The sequence below is a fragment of the Mauremys reevesii genome, linkage group 10 (assembly GCF_016161935.1).
Source record: "Mauremys reevesii isolate NIE-2019 linkage group 10, ASM1616193v1, whole genome shotgun sequence".
In the NCBI taxonomy this organism is placed as follows: domain Eukaryota; kingdom Metazoa; phylum Chordata; order Testudines; family Geoemydidae; genus Mauremys; species Mauremys reevesii.
Genome location: NC_052632.1, coordinates 32465393 through 32482073, shown reverse-complemented (window position 1 = coordinate 32482073; position 16681 = coordinate 32465393). Strand labels below are relative to the sequence as shown.

The 16681-nt window shown below is 43.2% G+C and overlaps 1 protein-coding gene across 3 annotated transcripts in view; it reads right to left on the bottom strand.

Annotated features, from left to right (window-relative positions):
• The window catches only part of TLN2 (talin 2), a 355208-nt gene that overhangs the window by 132702 nt on the left and 205825 nt on the right, over nucleotides 1-16681 (bottom strand). For all 3 annotated transcript variants that reach the window (XM_039491188.1, XM_039491190.1, XM_039491189.1), the window contains 4 exons: nucleotides 15845-16000; nucleotides 14332-14433; nucleotides 9615-9691; nucleotides 1284-1464 (listed from right to left, as the gene is read on the bottom strand). In XM_039491188.1, the coding sequence (XP_039347122.1) occupies nucleotides 1284-1464; nucleotides 9615-9691; nucleotides 14332-14433; nucleotides 15845-16000 (516 nt within the window). The remainder of the gene's footprint in view (nucleotides 1-1283; nucleotides 1465-9614; nucleotides 9692-14331; nucleotides 14434-15844; nucleotides 16001-16681) is intronic.

Here is a 16681-nt window from a genome sequence, read left to right as displayed (position 1 = left end):
GGAGAAGAAACTTACAAGCAAATATAAAACTGGAGCATGCTGACCAGTAACGTTTGAGCCAACAGGGGGTAATATAGATTTAACCATGGGTGTATCCTCATTGATTTCCATTGCTACGGTTTTAGTTTGAGTCTGAATTTATCTTCCTAGTTCCCCCCGGACTGGCAGAAACAGCTGAATATCATGTTTTAAGATTTTTATTATCTAACAATGCAACATGATCACTCAGACATTTCTCTGATTCAGTCTCAAGGCTATTTAAAATATTTTGCTATTCTCAGTTATATGTATTGCAAATATTGCAAAAAACTGGATTTTTCACAATCAACATGCCCACTATTAATGTAAAAAAGTACCAGTGTCTTTTTGACATGAGTTCTGTGAATGTGAACACGAGTTTTGAATTTACTTCCAGGATAGCATCATCAGCTTCCTGGAATTTGATACCCCATTAGCTTCATCAGGAGTAATTCTAAAATCAAACTGACAGCTATGTGATACGGGTGCTGCAGAGCTGAAGGCTCTGAAGTGGTGTGGGATGAGTATGTATTGTGATATGCATTATCTACTGATGAGTAAATTAATATTCTTCTGAATTATGCTGCTATGATATTATGAAAATTTGCCCTATTGTTAGGGTATTTAGAGGATATGTATAGGCCTTCATTAATAGATCCTTTAAAATTAAATGAATGGTCTTAGTCAATACACGTTTAAAAACTGGTAGACACAAAGGGTAACTTTTACAGTTATAGTTGTACAGAGAAATTAAAATTATATTAAAATGACTGTTTAATAAAGTTAGCTTAATATTCAAGTCTAGTGGCATTATATATGGTATATCCTCGGAGCTAGCAACAGACTTCATAGGAATATCCAAAGCAGAAAGTGATGCCTAGATAAGTGATTTTTTTAGAACAATGTAAATAGATACATATTGTATTTTTCATACAATACCACTTGCCCTCATCAACAATATTTAGCCTTCCTACTCTCTTTCCCAGCCCATATCTGACAGTTTTATAACTACTTTAAGAAAAGTTTTAAGGCAAAGAGGGGGGAGTAAAGAGGTGGACTACGACTATGTTACTCTGTGTGTTTCAAGGAAATTGAAAGTGTGCAGTTTAACAGCGAGTCAGCCAAACAGTGCAATAAAACAACACAGACAGCCCCCAGCCCTTATCTAATAATGGGGTGTGTGCACATACTTATTTCAGACCACTCACAGCACACGCTACATGTGCTGGTTTCCAAGGACATTATGAAACAAACACGTTGCTCACCAGGGGAGGCATGTGGCCTCTGTGCATTTGCCCAATCATGACTTGTTGCTGGGGAGAAGGCATGCTGCCAAAATTGTAAGTCTCCGGGCCACTGGAGCCTGAACGCATCACAGCAGGCAATGCCACCGAGCCATGTTCTACCTTCCCAGTTCGGTTGAACTGCTGCTGCAAGATGGTAGATCTGAAAAGGGAATGCACATTAGAACATGGCAGCGAACAGCGAGCAGTTAACTGCAGAGTTTCTGTGGGAGTTTGGCCTGAGAGAAGAGTGGTGATTTTGTGTTCTGTTCAGAACAGAGCACAAAATCACTACCAGAGTGATTTGTTCCAAGTATGTGGCTTGATTCAGTGCTTGCTGATATCCCTTAGTTTGGCTAGGTTAAAAAGCTAGTCATTAGCGAACACTGGAGCAGTGAACAGCTAGCGGCAGCTTCTGTGGGAGGGAGTTGGGGAAGGGTCCCCCAATTTCTCCCCCCCTCCCCCAGGAATAGGGTCTAGGAAAATAACACAATGATGGCTACTGAGGCAGCACTAGAAGTGACCTGAGGAGAGGAGAGAAAGAAGATGGTCAGATGCAGAAACTGCTGATGCACATCATCTTTGAGGGGGTATCCGATGGAAACTACTTATGCCTGACAGAACTCATGGTAGAGAAGTTCAGTGATTAGATATACAGCTGGAGACAAAGAGGACATTCAGACAGGGATTTGAAGGAGAGGAGACAGGCGCTGGTACAGGCAACTCAAGATTTGAAGACACCTGCTGAACAAAAGGACCTGGGGGGTGACCCATGGAAGAATATGACCATGAAGGACAAAGCAGAGGGAGAGACCAGCTAGCGGTGATGAAACTGAATTTGCTGCACTGGGGAATGAGGAGGAGAAACAGGCAGAAGATGGGGTGGCAAGGAAGAAAAGAAGGTAAGCCAGTCCCTACAGCAGAGAGGAAGAGATGACAGAGATAGCCAGGGACCAGAGCCTAAGGAAATATGAGGGTGATGTACAGGGGACTGAGAGAGAGAACGTAAAATAAATTCATCCCAACACCAGGAAGAGACAGGTTTATGTGACTGGGGACTCCATACTCAGAAGAATCGACAGACCAGATCTAGAGAACCAAAGAGAGTGCTGTCTAACAGGAGCAAGGGCACAAAATGTGGACGTGAGGCTAAAGAAGATACTGATAGAAGTGGGGGGAAAAATCCACTGATTGTGCTGCATGTCAGGACGAATGACACTGCTGGATTCCCATTGGAATGGATCAAGGATGACTAGATGTGGCTGGGAAAGACGCTTAAAGAAGTGGAAGCTCAGGTGATTTTCAGCAGAATGTACTTCCAGTCCCTCGAGAAGGTGGCAAAGGCATGATAAGATAATGAAGATCAACAGATGGCTCAAGGACTGGTGCTATGAGGAAGATTTTGGGATGATCGAACATTGGGAGGCATTCACAGAAAGAAGAATCTTCTCGATTGATACATCAAATAGTCAAGTGGAATCTATTAATCTTATGGGATCAAGATGGGCAACACTGATAAGATGAGTTTTAAACTAGGAGGTGAGGGGAAAAGATTGGGAGAGACTCATGAAATTTCCACCCTTGACCTCAACACACAGGAAGAGGAATATCAGTTAAATAAAGACAGAGTAAGGGATAATGGAACACCACAAAACGAGAAAACTGGGTGAGGTCCGAGGGAAACAACTGAAAGGCATTTACATGAATGCAAGGAGCCTGGACAATAAATGGAGAAACCAGAACTACTGGTGCAAGAGTTCAGACCAGATATTATAGGGAATACTATACATGGTGGAACAGTACTCATGCCTCGAATACAGGTATTGTAGGGTATGTGTTATTTAAGAGAGAGCTAAATAAAGGTAAAGTTGGAGTAATATATATAATTGAAACAGTAAATTGTAAAGAAATATGAAGTGATGGTATGGACAACACAGCATCTTTTTGAGTCAAAATCACTTTGGGGAAGGATTGTAAAAGAGGTTCTGCTGAAGTAGTGTTAAGGTCTGCTATAGACCCACACGGTCAAACTAGGATATGGATAGTGATCTCTAATATTATTACAGAGATAAATACTTTTGGGAGTTGGGTCATAATGGGAGGCTAACTTCCCAGATACAGATGGGAGAATAAATATTACTTAAACTGCTAGGGCCCAGTTATTCCTGGATGTGATAGGTAACAGTTTTCTTCATCAAATCATCACTGAACCAACAAGAGGTGATGTAATTTTAGACTTTGTTTTAGTAAGTAGTGAGGACATCACAAAACAGCTGGTCATAAGAAATAACCTTGGACTGAATCATCACAAGTTGATTCTGTTTACATTAAATCAAAGGACAGTATAAATGAGGTCACCAAGCATGGCTTTTGATTTCTAAAGGGAAGACTTTGGATATTAGGGAATTAGTTAAATAAGTCAGCTGGACTGAAGAGCTCAAGGACTTGCATGGAGAGATGACTTGCAAATTCTTCAAATCAACTATACAAAAACTATCTGAAATTCACATCCCAAGAAAGGGAAAAAACTTGTAGGGAAAGGCTCCAGACTCAGCTGGAAGAATAACCACCTCACAAAGGTTATTAGGAGTAAGCAGAGAGTTTATAGGGCAGTGGTCGGCAACCTGCGGCCAGTGGGTTGCCCTCGGCCCATCAGGATAATCCGCTGGCGGGCCGGAATCAGTTTGTTTACATTAAGAACAGGAGTACTTGTGGCACCTTAGAGACTAACAAATTTATTTCAGCATGAGCTTTCATGAACTACAGCTCACTTCTTCGGATGCATAGAATGGAACACACAGACAGGAGATATTTATACATACAGAGAACATGAAAAGGTGGAAGTATGCATACCAACAGGAAGAGTCTAATCAATTGAGATGAGCTGCTATCAGCAGGAGAAAAAAAACTTTTAAAGTGATAATTAAGATGACCCATAGAAGGTGTGAGGAGAACATAGAGAAATAGATTCAATTAGTGTAATGACCCAACCATTCCCAGTCTCTGTTTAGGCCTAAGTTAATTGTGTCTAATTTGCATATTAATTCAAGTTCAGCAGTCTCTCTTTGGAGTCTGTTTTTGAAGTTTTTTTGTTGCAAAATTGCCACCTTCAAGTCTGTCACTGAATGGTTAGAGAGGTTGAAGTGTTCTCCCACTGGTTTTTGAATGTTATGATTCCTAATGTCAGATTTGTGTCCATTTATTCTTTTGCGTAGAGACTGTCCGGTTTGGCCAATGTACATGGCAGAGGGACATTGCTGGCACATGATGGCATATATCACGTTGGTAGATGTGCAGGTGAACGAGCCCCTGATGGCGTGGCTGATGTGATTAGGTCCTATGATGGTGTCACTTGAATAGATATGTGGACAGAGCTGGCATCGGGCTTTGTTGCAAGGATAGGTTCCTGGGTTAGTGTTTATGTTGTATGGTGTGCGGTTGCTGGTGAGTATTTGCTTCAGGTGGGAGGCTGTCTATAAGCGAGGACTGGCCTGTCTCCCAATATCTGTGAGAGTGAGGGATCATCTTTAAGAATAGGTTGTAGATCTCTGATGATGCGCTGGAGAGGTTTTAGTTGAGGGCTGTAGGTGATGGCTAGTGGAGTTCTGTTATTTTCTTTGTTGGGTGTTTATGTGTTTACATTGACCGTCTGCAGGCACAGTTGCCCGCAGCTCCCACTGGCTGAGATCAGTGAACCGTGGCCACTCAGAGCTGGGGGCAGCTGTGCCTGTGGACGATCAATGTTAACAAACTGTTTCCGGCCCACCAGCGCATTACCCTGAAGAGCCATGTGCAGCTCATGGGCCGCAGGCTGCCCATCACTGCTACAGGGAATGGAAAAAAGGGTTGATTAGCAAAGAAAGCTACATCATGGAAGTTAGAAAATGTAGGAGTAAAGGGAGAACTGCTAAAAGTCAAGCTGAAATAGCCCTTGTCAAGGAAATTAAAATAAATAAGATGAGATTTTTTAGTTATATAAATAACAAATGGAAGTCGTGTTGTGATCGGCGCAATCTATACAAGGGCTAAAGGACTGATCGACCAAGGTGATCAAGGTGATAAACAACAAGAGAATAAGGACCAATGAAGTTGGGCTGCTATGTAGTGGAGATTATCTTTAATCTCAGTATGACTCAAAAATTAAATGAATACTTTGCCTCAGTTTTCAATAACAATGCTAATATGAAACATGTGCATGAAGGCAGGACATCTGATGGAAATTAGTATCTAGAAAGGGAAATTATCACATCTGAGGTGGAAGAATAAATTTAAAGAGCTTAATGCGCTCAAATCGGGGAGTCCGGATAGTTTCCATCCCAGAATACTGAAAGAACTGACACATGAGATTGCTAGTAGTGTAGCAAGGATTTTTAATAAATCTATCCATTTGGGGGTAATACCATATGCCTGGAGAATAGCTATCATACCTATATTTAAAAAAAGGGGCAAAAATAATTCAGACCATCACAGACAAAGTTTTAGAGCAGTTGTGAGAGAAAGAATAATTAAATTCATAGAGATGAATTGTAAAGGGGATGTAATGCAACATGCATTTACCAGACTAACCTGATTTCGTTTTTTGAGTAAATAACCAATTTTTAGATAAGGGAAGTGCAGTAGGTCTAATATACTTAGACTTCAGTAAAGCAGTGGACGTGGTATCACATGGGAAATTATTAGTGATATTAGAGATGATAGGGATCAGTGCAAACATGTAAGGTGGAAAAGGAATTGGCTAAAGAGAAGGCAATACGTTGTGCTGAAAGGTGAATGATCAAACTGTAGAGCGGTTACTTCTGTAGTTCCTCAAGGATCGATCTTGGGACAAATCTTATTCAATATTTTTATTAATGACCTTGGCACAAAATGTAGGAGTGCTAATGAAATGGGCTGATGATACCACGTTGGAAGGCATCGTCCATACAGAGGAGAATTGAAATATTATACAGGAAGATTTGGATGGCCCGAAGACTGGAGTGCCAGAAACGGGAGAAAGTTCAATAGTATAAAGGGCAAGGTAATGCACCTAGGGTCTAATAAGAAGAATTTTTGCTACAAGCTGGGGGCTTATCAGTTGGCGCGACAGAGGAGGAGAGAGGCCTGTGTGTGTGGATCAATCACAGGATGACCGCTAGCCACCCCAGTGATGTGGCTGTGAAAGAGACAAATGTGATCTTACGATGTACAAGACATTTCCAGTACAGACAGAAAAGTATTAATGCTGTTATACAAGGCACTGGTAAGACCTCATCTGGAATACTGTGTACAATTCTGGTCACCCATGTTCAAGAAAGATTAATTTAAACTGGAACAGGTGCAGAGAAGAGCTACTAGGATGATCAGGGAATTGAGGGCCTCTCGGAAACTGGAAGAGCTGGGCCTGCTTAGTCTCGCAAAAAGAAGACTGAGAATGGATGTGATTGCTCTCTATAAACATATTGGGGATAAATACCAGAGAGGGTGAAGAGCTATATAAGCAAAAGGAGAAAGTTGGCACAAGAACAAACGGATATAAACTGGCCATAAACAAATTCAACCTGGAAATTAGAAGAATATTTCTAACCATGAGAAGTGTGAGGTTCTGGAACAGCCTCTCAATAGGAGTTGTGGGTCAAACAACTGAATTAGCTGGACAAACTTATGAGCGCAGTTGTATGATGGGGTTGCTTGTGACTTCTGATACGTCTTATGTTCCTAAAATTCATGCTTCAGGGTTTCAGCTAGCCACCTGCAGGGGGTCAGGAAGGAATATCTCCCTCAATGTATTTTGGATGAGTTCTGCCCCCACCCCCATTTCCTACCTCTGAAGCATCAGAGATGGCCACAGCTGGAGATGGGACAGTGGCCAGGGCTCTTAGGTGAAAACCAAGCATTCTCTCTCTCAGGTGTTAATCTGGCTGGTTCTTGTTCACATGCTCAGGATTTAACTGATAGCAATATGTGAGGCCGGGAAGGAATTTTCCCTAGCTCAGATTAGTAGTGACCTTGGGCGGGGGGAGGGGGGTTCGCCTCTCTCTGCAGTGAGTGAGTGGAGTCACTTAGCAGGATTATCTGGGTATATCTCATGTAATAATTTCCCTGCTATTGCAGAGGCCTTGAGGACTGATGCCCCTTGGTCCTGCCTATTCTTGTGGGCGTGTGATAGTCTAATATCCTGTGGGTCTCATTTACTTTGGTCTCATTTCCATTGTTGGGTTTAGCGTGTGGGTGCTGGATGGGGTTGATGGTCAGTGATATACACAAGGCCAGACTAGATGATCCAGAGGTCCCTTCTGGCCTTAAACTCTGTGACTCTATGAGCTCCTGTAAACTAATTCCTGGCTGCCATCCTTCCCTTTCAGTTTCTAAGCAAGGGTGCTTAAATTGGGTGAACTGCTTATATTCTAGTCACTGTGTTCTTTCATCCAACCATTTTACAAATTATTTGTATTACCAAAGACATAGTCGTATAGCAGGACCCCATTGTGCCAGGTGCTTCCAGTGTAAGTTTGCTACATCTTCTGTGTCTGACAAACCAATTATCAGTAATGCTGCTACCTGAAGAGGTGGTGAAGAAAGAATGGAATGTGTGACCTGGCTGTATTTATTGTTATGACCTCACCTCATCTCACAAAGATAAATAGCGGAGACTGGGTTACTGAAAGAAGGATCTCACAGTTTTGCTTCAACTATGCCAAAGTAGGACTATCAACTATACGAAGCCAAATGTTCTGGAGATAAATTTTCCAAGCACGCCTTAGAGTTGGAATAAAATTTGTACCCCTTCTTCCAAATTGTATGTATTTACGTTTGGCCCCTGATAGTAATTTAGCAGTCTATCAAATAATGGGATAAGACCAAGACTACAATAAGTTATCATTAATTATGGGCATCATCACTTTGCCAGATGTACTGCTCATATTAACGATCGTCTAAGCTCCAACAGTTGGAGGTGTTGGCATAATTTTTTATTTAAAGAGCAACAATGTGCTCGGAAAAAAATTGGTGTAATTTCAGTTACAGATTAACATTGTCCATGCATATTCATTTGTTACAAGTTTTGAGCTTCTAAATCTAACATTTACACTGATAGGATACATTCTGGAAGCCATTTGGAACGGGAAGTGTGAACAGGAAGCATGTGAAAACATGCACACTACGCTAAAGCTAAACATTCATGTAAGGCCACATAAAAGATCTAACCAATTCATTTCCTGTAAGCAATATGTGTAACATAAATCACAGTCAGCTCGTCACACACTGTAGAGACACTACCCTCCTTTCCCTTTGAGTTCAAAGAAGAGGCTTAAGTTAGGCCTCATTATAGCTCACATTGTGCTGAAACTGTTTCTGTTACTTAACAGTAAAGAGCCAATTGAATATTCCCTTTCCAGTGAACCACCAGCTCCGGGATCCCACACTTGACTCTTTTCAGTAACCCTGTATAATCCACTCTCCCCCCGCAATGAAATCCCAGACCCCACTTAATTTGTGCTGCACTGTGAGTCAAAGCCTCCCACCTTGTCTTTAACAGCATCTGAAAGATTAATCATTTTTCCCATATTAAACAAAACTCTGCTAATGACAGTTACAAAAAACACTGCATGCAAACCCCAATTAAAGCCATCAATTTAGCAAATGTAAGCTATCAAAAGCAAGTAAATATTCACAAACCAAACACACAGCCTTCCACTAATTCAATTTTTACAACTCTGCATACAGATTGCTACTGAGTTAGTCTCAGTTCTGTAGTCTGTGGTTCAAATCACCACAACTGTACATACATTACACCAGGGTTCGGCAACCTTTCAGAAGTGGTGTGCCGAGTCTTCATTTATTCACTCTAATTTAAGGTTTTGCGTGCCAGTAATACATTTTAACGTTTTTAGAAGGTCTCTTTCTATAAGTCTATAATATATAATTAAACTATTGTTGTATATAAAGTAAATAAGGTTTTTAAAATGTTTAAGAAGCTTCATTTAAAATTAAATTAAAATGCAGAGCCCCATGGACTGGTGGCCAGGACCTGGGCAGTGTGAGTGCCACTGAAAATCAGCTCGCGTGCTGCCTTCGGCACACGTGCCATAGGTTGCCTACCCTTGCATTACACCAAATAATAGTCTTAGGACAAAACAACAGACTTCACAACAAAGCTTAACTCTGCAGAACGGCATGGAGACAGAGTTGTTTTCTGTTAAATTACCCTGCAGTTAAGTAATTCTTCTAAGGACAGAAATATATTAAACCATATTTGGGATCAAAGAAAACTACCCACTGCTTATTAAACATTTCACTCTTACGGAAAGAGCCATTTTTCCCATTGCACAAACTCACTTCTTAGGTGACACAGATTCTTCCAACATTGTTGATTCCTCATCACCTTCAAGCCCAAATCTATCCTTACTTTGTTTCTGAAAAAAAGCAAATGTAAACACTTCTGTGGCATTTCTATTTCATTTCATTTTTTAAACTCATCTACCTTTATTTTGTCACTATTTTACACAAATTGTGTCAAGTCATCTGCATGCTCTCTTTCTCGCTCTAGTGCTACACCAGGATTTTTTGGTACTCTCATATGTGAGCAGGCACTTTGTGATAGGATACACCTCCAGGTCGTGGGTGCAGTAGACAGGAGAAAGGTCACAGAGAACTTCAGTATCCAGAGCACCTGGATAGGGAAAAGCAATCTGGGTCCCAGCACTGGTGGATTTAAGGTGCATAAAGGGAGAAGACTAACATGGATAGTAGTGCTAGCAGGCCTTGTTTCTGAATAACACAAAGCACTTGCCCCTCCCAAAAATCAGCACCACCTACTACATAGTATGTTTCATATTGGCTTAATACCACCAAGCTCAGATGGACAGTGGTGCCTCCTACCAACTCCCTCAATGTGACTCAGCAGCACAGGTACCTTCCATGCAGCAGCAAATGGGAAGCCTCAACTGTACATAAAGCTCACAGGAACTGGTGCATACAACTCTGCCACAAGGTATCTTGTATTCAAAAGCACCCACATGTGAACCAATATATGATTAATGGACACAAATGACCACCACAAGAAAAGTAACATGCCAAGTGTTACACAGTGCCAGATTCATTTCTTTATCATTATTTTCTAGAAACTTAGTTTCAGAAATGTTCATTTCTGATGTGAATTATTTACAATGTAAGGGAGGTAAATGTGCACAGGGGAGTTAAATTAGGGTGTGAATTGAGATATTCCTCATAAGCAAGTGACTGTAAAGAGGCGTGGTATGTTGTGGAAGAAATGCTGCGTCTGAAATGGATTGCTACAACATCCTTAGCTTTGTAACAGTCATTATACTGAGGCAAAGACAAAAGAGATAGCTATGTCTCTGGAGGTAGTTTAATGGGAACCCTCTTCTTTACCCATGAACAAACCCTGTTTCATTTCAATTTGATTTTAGGTGTGAGCTGAAACAGGCCATTCATTTTCAGAGCCAAGATTCTTTGAAGCTTCAACGTTATTATTTTGCTATTAGTGTAAGGGACAGTTTAAAAAAAACAAAAAAAGAGCACCTCAAGTTGCTGGGTTTCCAATCATCTACCATTGACAAGCTGCAGGGACAACATTTCTTTTCGGGCCCTCACTATGACATCAGACCCAGGCATATGGTATTATAAGGGGACGTTGTGGTAGAAAATCTACACCAGAATAGGTCATTAAAGATTCCCTAAGAATTGACATTACAAGATTTCTATATGACTGTAGGTGATAAACAGATGTGGCAGAGAGAGAGAACTCAAGCTTGACAACTGGAAACAGCATGTTTCTCATTTGAGTCATGACACAGAATGGGAGTTAGTTTGTTAACCTATTCCTATTTCACTCATTTAGAAGCTGGTTGTGTGAGCAGATTTTAAAGAAGAAATCAAAGTGGAAATCTGCACATCTGTACACTCTCAGTATATACAGAGAAGCTGCCTTAGCCTGGAATTCTACTTGTAAAACTTAGAGCAATTTGAAAAGTCAGTGACCTTTTTCCGTAACTGGTGTTCTTCGAGATGTGCTGCTCATGTCCATTCCATGTTGACCCTGTCTCTCTCTGTGGTTGACTGCCTCTACCACTAGGGAATTGGGAGCAGGGTGGGTATAAAGGTACTCATGACCACTGGATGGCCCACTTGGAGATCAGAGGAAGGAGGAGGGGGGTTTGCCAGAGGGCACTTGTAATTTTCACGACCCCCTCATGTATGGGCAAGGCTACCCTGGCCACAGCTATGGGACAGAGAACATCAAAGAGGGAGTCTGTGGGCTTCTCTAACTCCTCCACCTGGAGGCCCAGGTTGGTGGCGACCTTCTTTAACAGCTCCTGATGCGCCTTCGCATCATCCTGGGAACTGGTGGAGAGGGGGCCCCACTATAGCCTCATCTGGCGATGACAAGGAGGAAGCTGGTACCAAGGGGTCCTCCAAAACCAGAGGTGGTCCAGCAGCTTGCTCACCCACTTCCTCCTGTGCCAGCGGGGTGCCTGCAGCTGAGGCCTCTTGAACTGGAGGGAGGTGTGAGAGGGCGTGAGCTGGTCTCTCCAAAGGTCCAGATACCGAGCAGGCTGCCTGGGAGGGCTGAGTAAATCCCCATGGGTTCCATGGGTACCACTGGCTGGCCATGGAGTCTGAGGCCATGGGGCTGGCTGTGGTGCGATCAATGTAATCTGCACTGTAGGTATCGGAGCTTATCCTGCAGCTAGGGAACCGCGCTCTAAACCCGAGCTAGAGCCCAAGCGGTCGCTCCCCTGCGACCAAGATAGGGCTGAGTGGTGGCTCTGTCCCGATCAGTACTGGTTGATTCTCCTGGAGTTGGATCTGGCTGACCTCGACGAGCGCCTAGATTGAGGCCTCGGTGACCGGTGGTGCTCGGTGGATCCGCGATGGCCCCAGGCAAGCGATCTGCACCTCATGCTTGAAAAGCGGGACTAGGAACCAGAGCAGACTTGGCGTTGTGAAGATGTAGCTGCACGTGGTGATGCCGCGCTGGGGGATTGGCGATGGTTTGGAGAACGGTACCATCGGTCCCTCAACCTGTCCTTACAGCGATACTGGTACTGTGGAAATTCCAGGTGCCGACTTCGAAACTCCTGCTGGGGGAGAGGGGGCACATGCCTCCAGAGATTTGCGCCCAGTTACTGGCGAGACACACCTTGAGCCTCTCTGTCCTTGTCCGAGGTCCGGACACTGGATGGGGCTGTGAAGCTTTTGCCTATCACGGTCAGAAGTGTTTTGGATGCGCAAGGGCGACTGTTGGCAGAATGTCCCCCATGACGGGGACCGTTGCCATAGAGGTGGAGACTGTGGTGTTCCAAACACAGGTTTACCCCATGACCAGGACCCTGCAGGGGCCGGAGTGGGAAGCACTGGAAGGGACATAACGACTTGTGCTGCTTGCAGGGCCTCTGGCGTGGACAGCACCTGGAACTGACGAGGACCTCCGCTGCTACCTGGGGTAGCTGGTGGGGAGTGGGCTGGGCTACACTGCTGACCTGGGGTCCGAGATCCCAAAGGGGGTGAAGAGGTGCCCAAGAGAGGGCCTTGGTCCACCCAAGACTTGTCCTTTCCCTTGCAGGAAGCTGGAGACCTTCCTCGCCCCGTCTTGTTGGGCTTCTTGGCTGGAGCCATGGAAGAGGACCGGTGCCGGCTCGCAGACGGTACCGGCAGAGCACTGTGCACCGAGCTGACAGTGCTCGGCACCGAATCAGAGCGCTGCTCCGGCATCGAGGTAAGGGCAGACTCCATAAGGAGCACTCTCAAGTGAATGTCACACTCGTTCTTCATCCTGGGCTTGAAGGACTTGCAGATTCTGCACTTATCCGTAATGTGCCCTTCGCCTAAGCACTGTAAACAACTGTTATGTGGATCGCTTTTACAACGATCACAGGGCTTAAAGCCTGGGGTCCAGGGCATGCCCCATCCTGAAGCAAAGTCCCGTTTGGGACCTACTATGTCTCTAACTAACAAACAGGGAAACTAAAACTAGAGAGAAACTATATACAATAATATACAAGAGTTACATGAGTTTGAACGAATGAGAAGCAACGGTGCTAGCTGAGGCAGCAACACTTCCATGCACCGTCACTGGCGGCAAGAAGAATCTGAAGGTGGAGGGGGCCAGAGGCGCCTATATGCTCTGGCATACGCGCCCCACTCCAGGGGTGCCAGAGCCAGTCTCCTGCTGAGGGAAAGACCTCTGGCACTGGTGCATGTGGCGAGCACACATACCTAAGTTGAATGGACATGAGCAATCACTCGAAGAAGAACGCAAGTTTCTACTTAAACTAAAATTTGAACATTAAGTGCTCATTAAATTTGGAACTGACAATGCTGGCTTGAGCCAGTCTTAGATAGAGAGTTGTGATGAATACTGGCAATCCACCCCAGCCCCAAATTGAAACAGCCCTGATATTCTAGGCCTGGAGTTCCCCTAAACAAAAATCCTCAATCCTACTGAAATTTCCAGTTGTCTGTCACTTCTCTGGCATGAACATATATTTATAATGGATTATGTTGTAGTTTGGTCTAATCCTAATAAAATATGTTAACAGCAAGCACGCAGCAGTATTTAAGAGGCCACAGGTTTCCCACAGAAAGTGCTTAGAACACAACTAGTAATCATGTGGCATTTGCTGGCAAATGCTAACTTTTGTTGTAACCACTATAGTTATATGGTTTATTCTCTACAGTTAAGGAGAAAGCTTTAGGCCATTATTCTCTTGATATAAGCTCACTGACATGTAGCTGCTTTCCAGAAGATTATCCACTTAAATGCCCAAGCATGCTGAGTTAAGTCTTCTAACCTATTCCCTCAATACAGCTAATAGTTTCAATATTACTTCCACAAACACTTCTTTATAGTAATTAATTGGAACTATTTTCTAGGAGTTCTTGCTACAAGCGAGTCACAGCAAAGAAAAATTATACCTAGTTAGCTTCACAAAAGAAAGCAAGCTACTGCTATCAGGTAACCTATCTTTTGTGAGAGAGACATTACGTTTACTAATTTTATTGCACTTTTACTGACATCCTAAAGTTTTACCTTCTTCAATATGATATCAATGTAACCTGCAATTAGCTGAGAGATCTGTTCTCCTTCAGTGGTTTGTACTGAGTAGTAACTTTCTTGATATTCACCAAAATCCTGAGGAAAAAAAGGTATAACAAGCAGTTCACCCTTGGGAATGAATTTAAATAAATGAACATCAGCTGTATTAAGATGACCCAAAATTAGAGATATAGGGAAATACATTTTTAACTTTCTTTGCTTTTAATCCAACAAGCTCATATCTACCATATAAGGATCAGGGTCTACACCAAAGCCAAAACCGAATAAAAGTAGCTGAAATTTCCTTTTACCTTTGACATCTTATTATAGCTAACGGCTCTTATGGCAGATAAAACCATTCCAAGGCTCCACAATAAACTATGTGAGGGGGAAAAAATGCTCTTTCGATTGGATCCATTTCATACATTTATGGATTTTAAGGCCAGAACGGACCATTACATCATATACTCTGACCTCCTACGTGTAACACGGGCCACAGAATTTCACCCAATACCCCTGCATTATGCCTATTAACTTGTGTTTGACTAAACCTTTTCTTCCAGAAAGGCATCCAGTCTTGATCTGAAGACTTCAAGACACAGAAAATCTACCACATTCCTTGGCAGTTTGGTCCAATGGTTACTTACCCCCACTTAAAAATGTATGCCTTATTTCTAATTTAATCTTGTCTGAATCAACTTCCAGCCATTGGTTCTCAACCAGGGTCTGAGGTCCCCTGGCAGGGCCGCAAGCAGGTTTCAGGGAGTCCACCAAGCAGGGCCATGTAGTGAGGCTTCAGCTTTCTGCCTGGGGCACAGGGCAGAAAGCCAAAGCCCCACTGCATGGGGCTGAAGCTCAGGGCTCTGAGCCCCGCCATCTGGGGTGGAAGCTGAAGCCTGAGCAATGTAGCTTCACAGAGCCCCGGGCAACTGCCCTACTTGCTACCCCCTAGTGCTGGCCCTGGCTTTTATATGCAGAGAACCAGTTGTTGTGGCACAGGTGGGCCATAGAGTTTTTATAGCATGGGGAGTGGGGGTGGGGCTCAGAAAGAAAAATGTTGAGAACCCCTGCACTAACGGAAGAGCCTCCAGCACCTTCTCTCCATGAAGGTATTTACACATCATCATCAAGTCACTTCTCAATCATCTTTTTGATAAGCTAAACATATTGAGCTCTAAGTCTCAAACTGTGAGGCATTTTCTTTAGCCCTATTTAGTTTCACAGCCTGTCTGTCACTTTTATACTGCACTCTGAAAACCTTGATTATTTACAACCAAAATTAGCAGATGTCAGGCAGATGGCTCTTTAAAACAGTGCTTTGTATCATCAGGGTCAGGTTACGTACATGAGACAGTTTGTTGGCCATAAGAAAATTGGCCCAGTTGTTTCTTGAGGACTAAACTAAACTAAACCCTATAGGACCAATCAATTTAGTGCATCAGTCCATGCGCCTTTCCCCATAACAGACAGAACCCTCCTTCTCTGTAACAACATACAGAAAGAGTACCAGAGTGAAGCTTTTTGGAGAGGCAGCCCAGCGCTTCACAGTTGTCAGTGGCCATTCCTGCAACACCTCCTTGGTCTTCTCATCCACACGCATCACTGACTCTTTGGTGATGCCCAGCAAACGAGGAACAAGCTTGTTTTTGCCCTTCATTTTTTCCTGTAATGGAAGTATCAAGGATTAGTTTTCATTTACCAACTGGCATATGTCAGAGGGGAAAGGAGGAAGTAGAGTGGGAATGACCGTGACTGGATACACTTACATAAAGGAAGAACGAGACGCAGTGCAGAGGACAATTCACAGGCCCAAACTCAGTTTCTCTGGACATGGCAAGTGCATAGATTAATTTAATGTTCACACATTGCTAGAAGTGTTTTTTCATTCATTTTGAAAACACTATGTTGTATTCAGAGCCGCAAGCATTCACTGTCCTTTTTTCCATCTTACCTACAACCTGGTTAATTAAATGCCCAGAGGGACTCAGTCCAGAGTTATCCTCTTAAAAAGTCAACTCTGAACACACACCAGAATTAAGTGATAGAATACACATCTCCAGTGACTTTTAGACTATTGCTTCATTCTCCAATGGCCCACACCTTGTGCAGTAATTTATACTGGTGTGATGTGACTATCACTGCCATTGCGGTTTGGTAGCAACTTACAGTCACTTTTACTGACTGAAGTGACTATCCAAGCTAAAGAACAATGGAGCATCACGCTCTATAGCTATTGCTTGATTTTCATTACAACTTCCTTCTACGTGGTCCACATCTATCCTACTTTGCTTCTTAGATGCAGATATCGCACTTAGCATAACTTGGAAAGAGATGTGAGCCAACA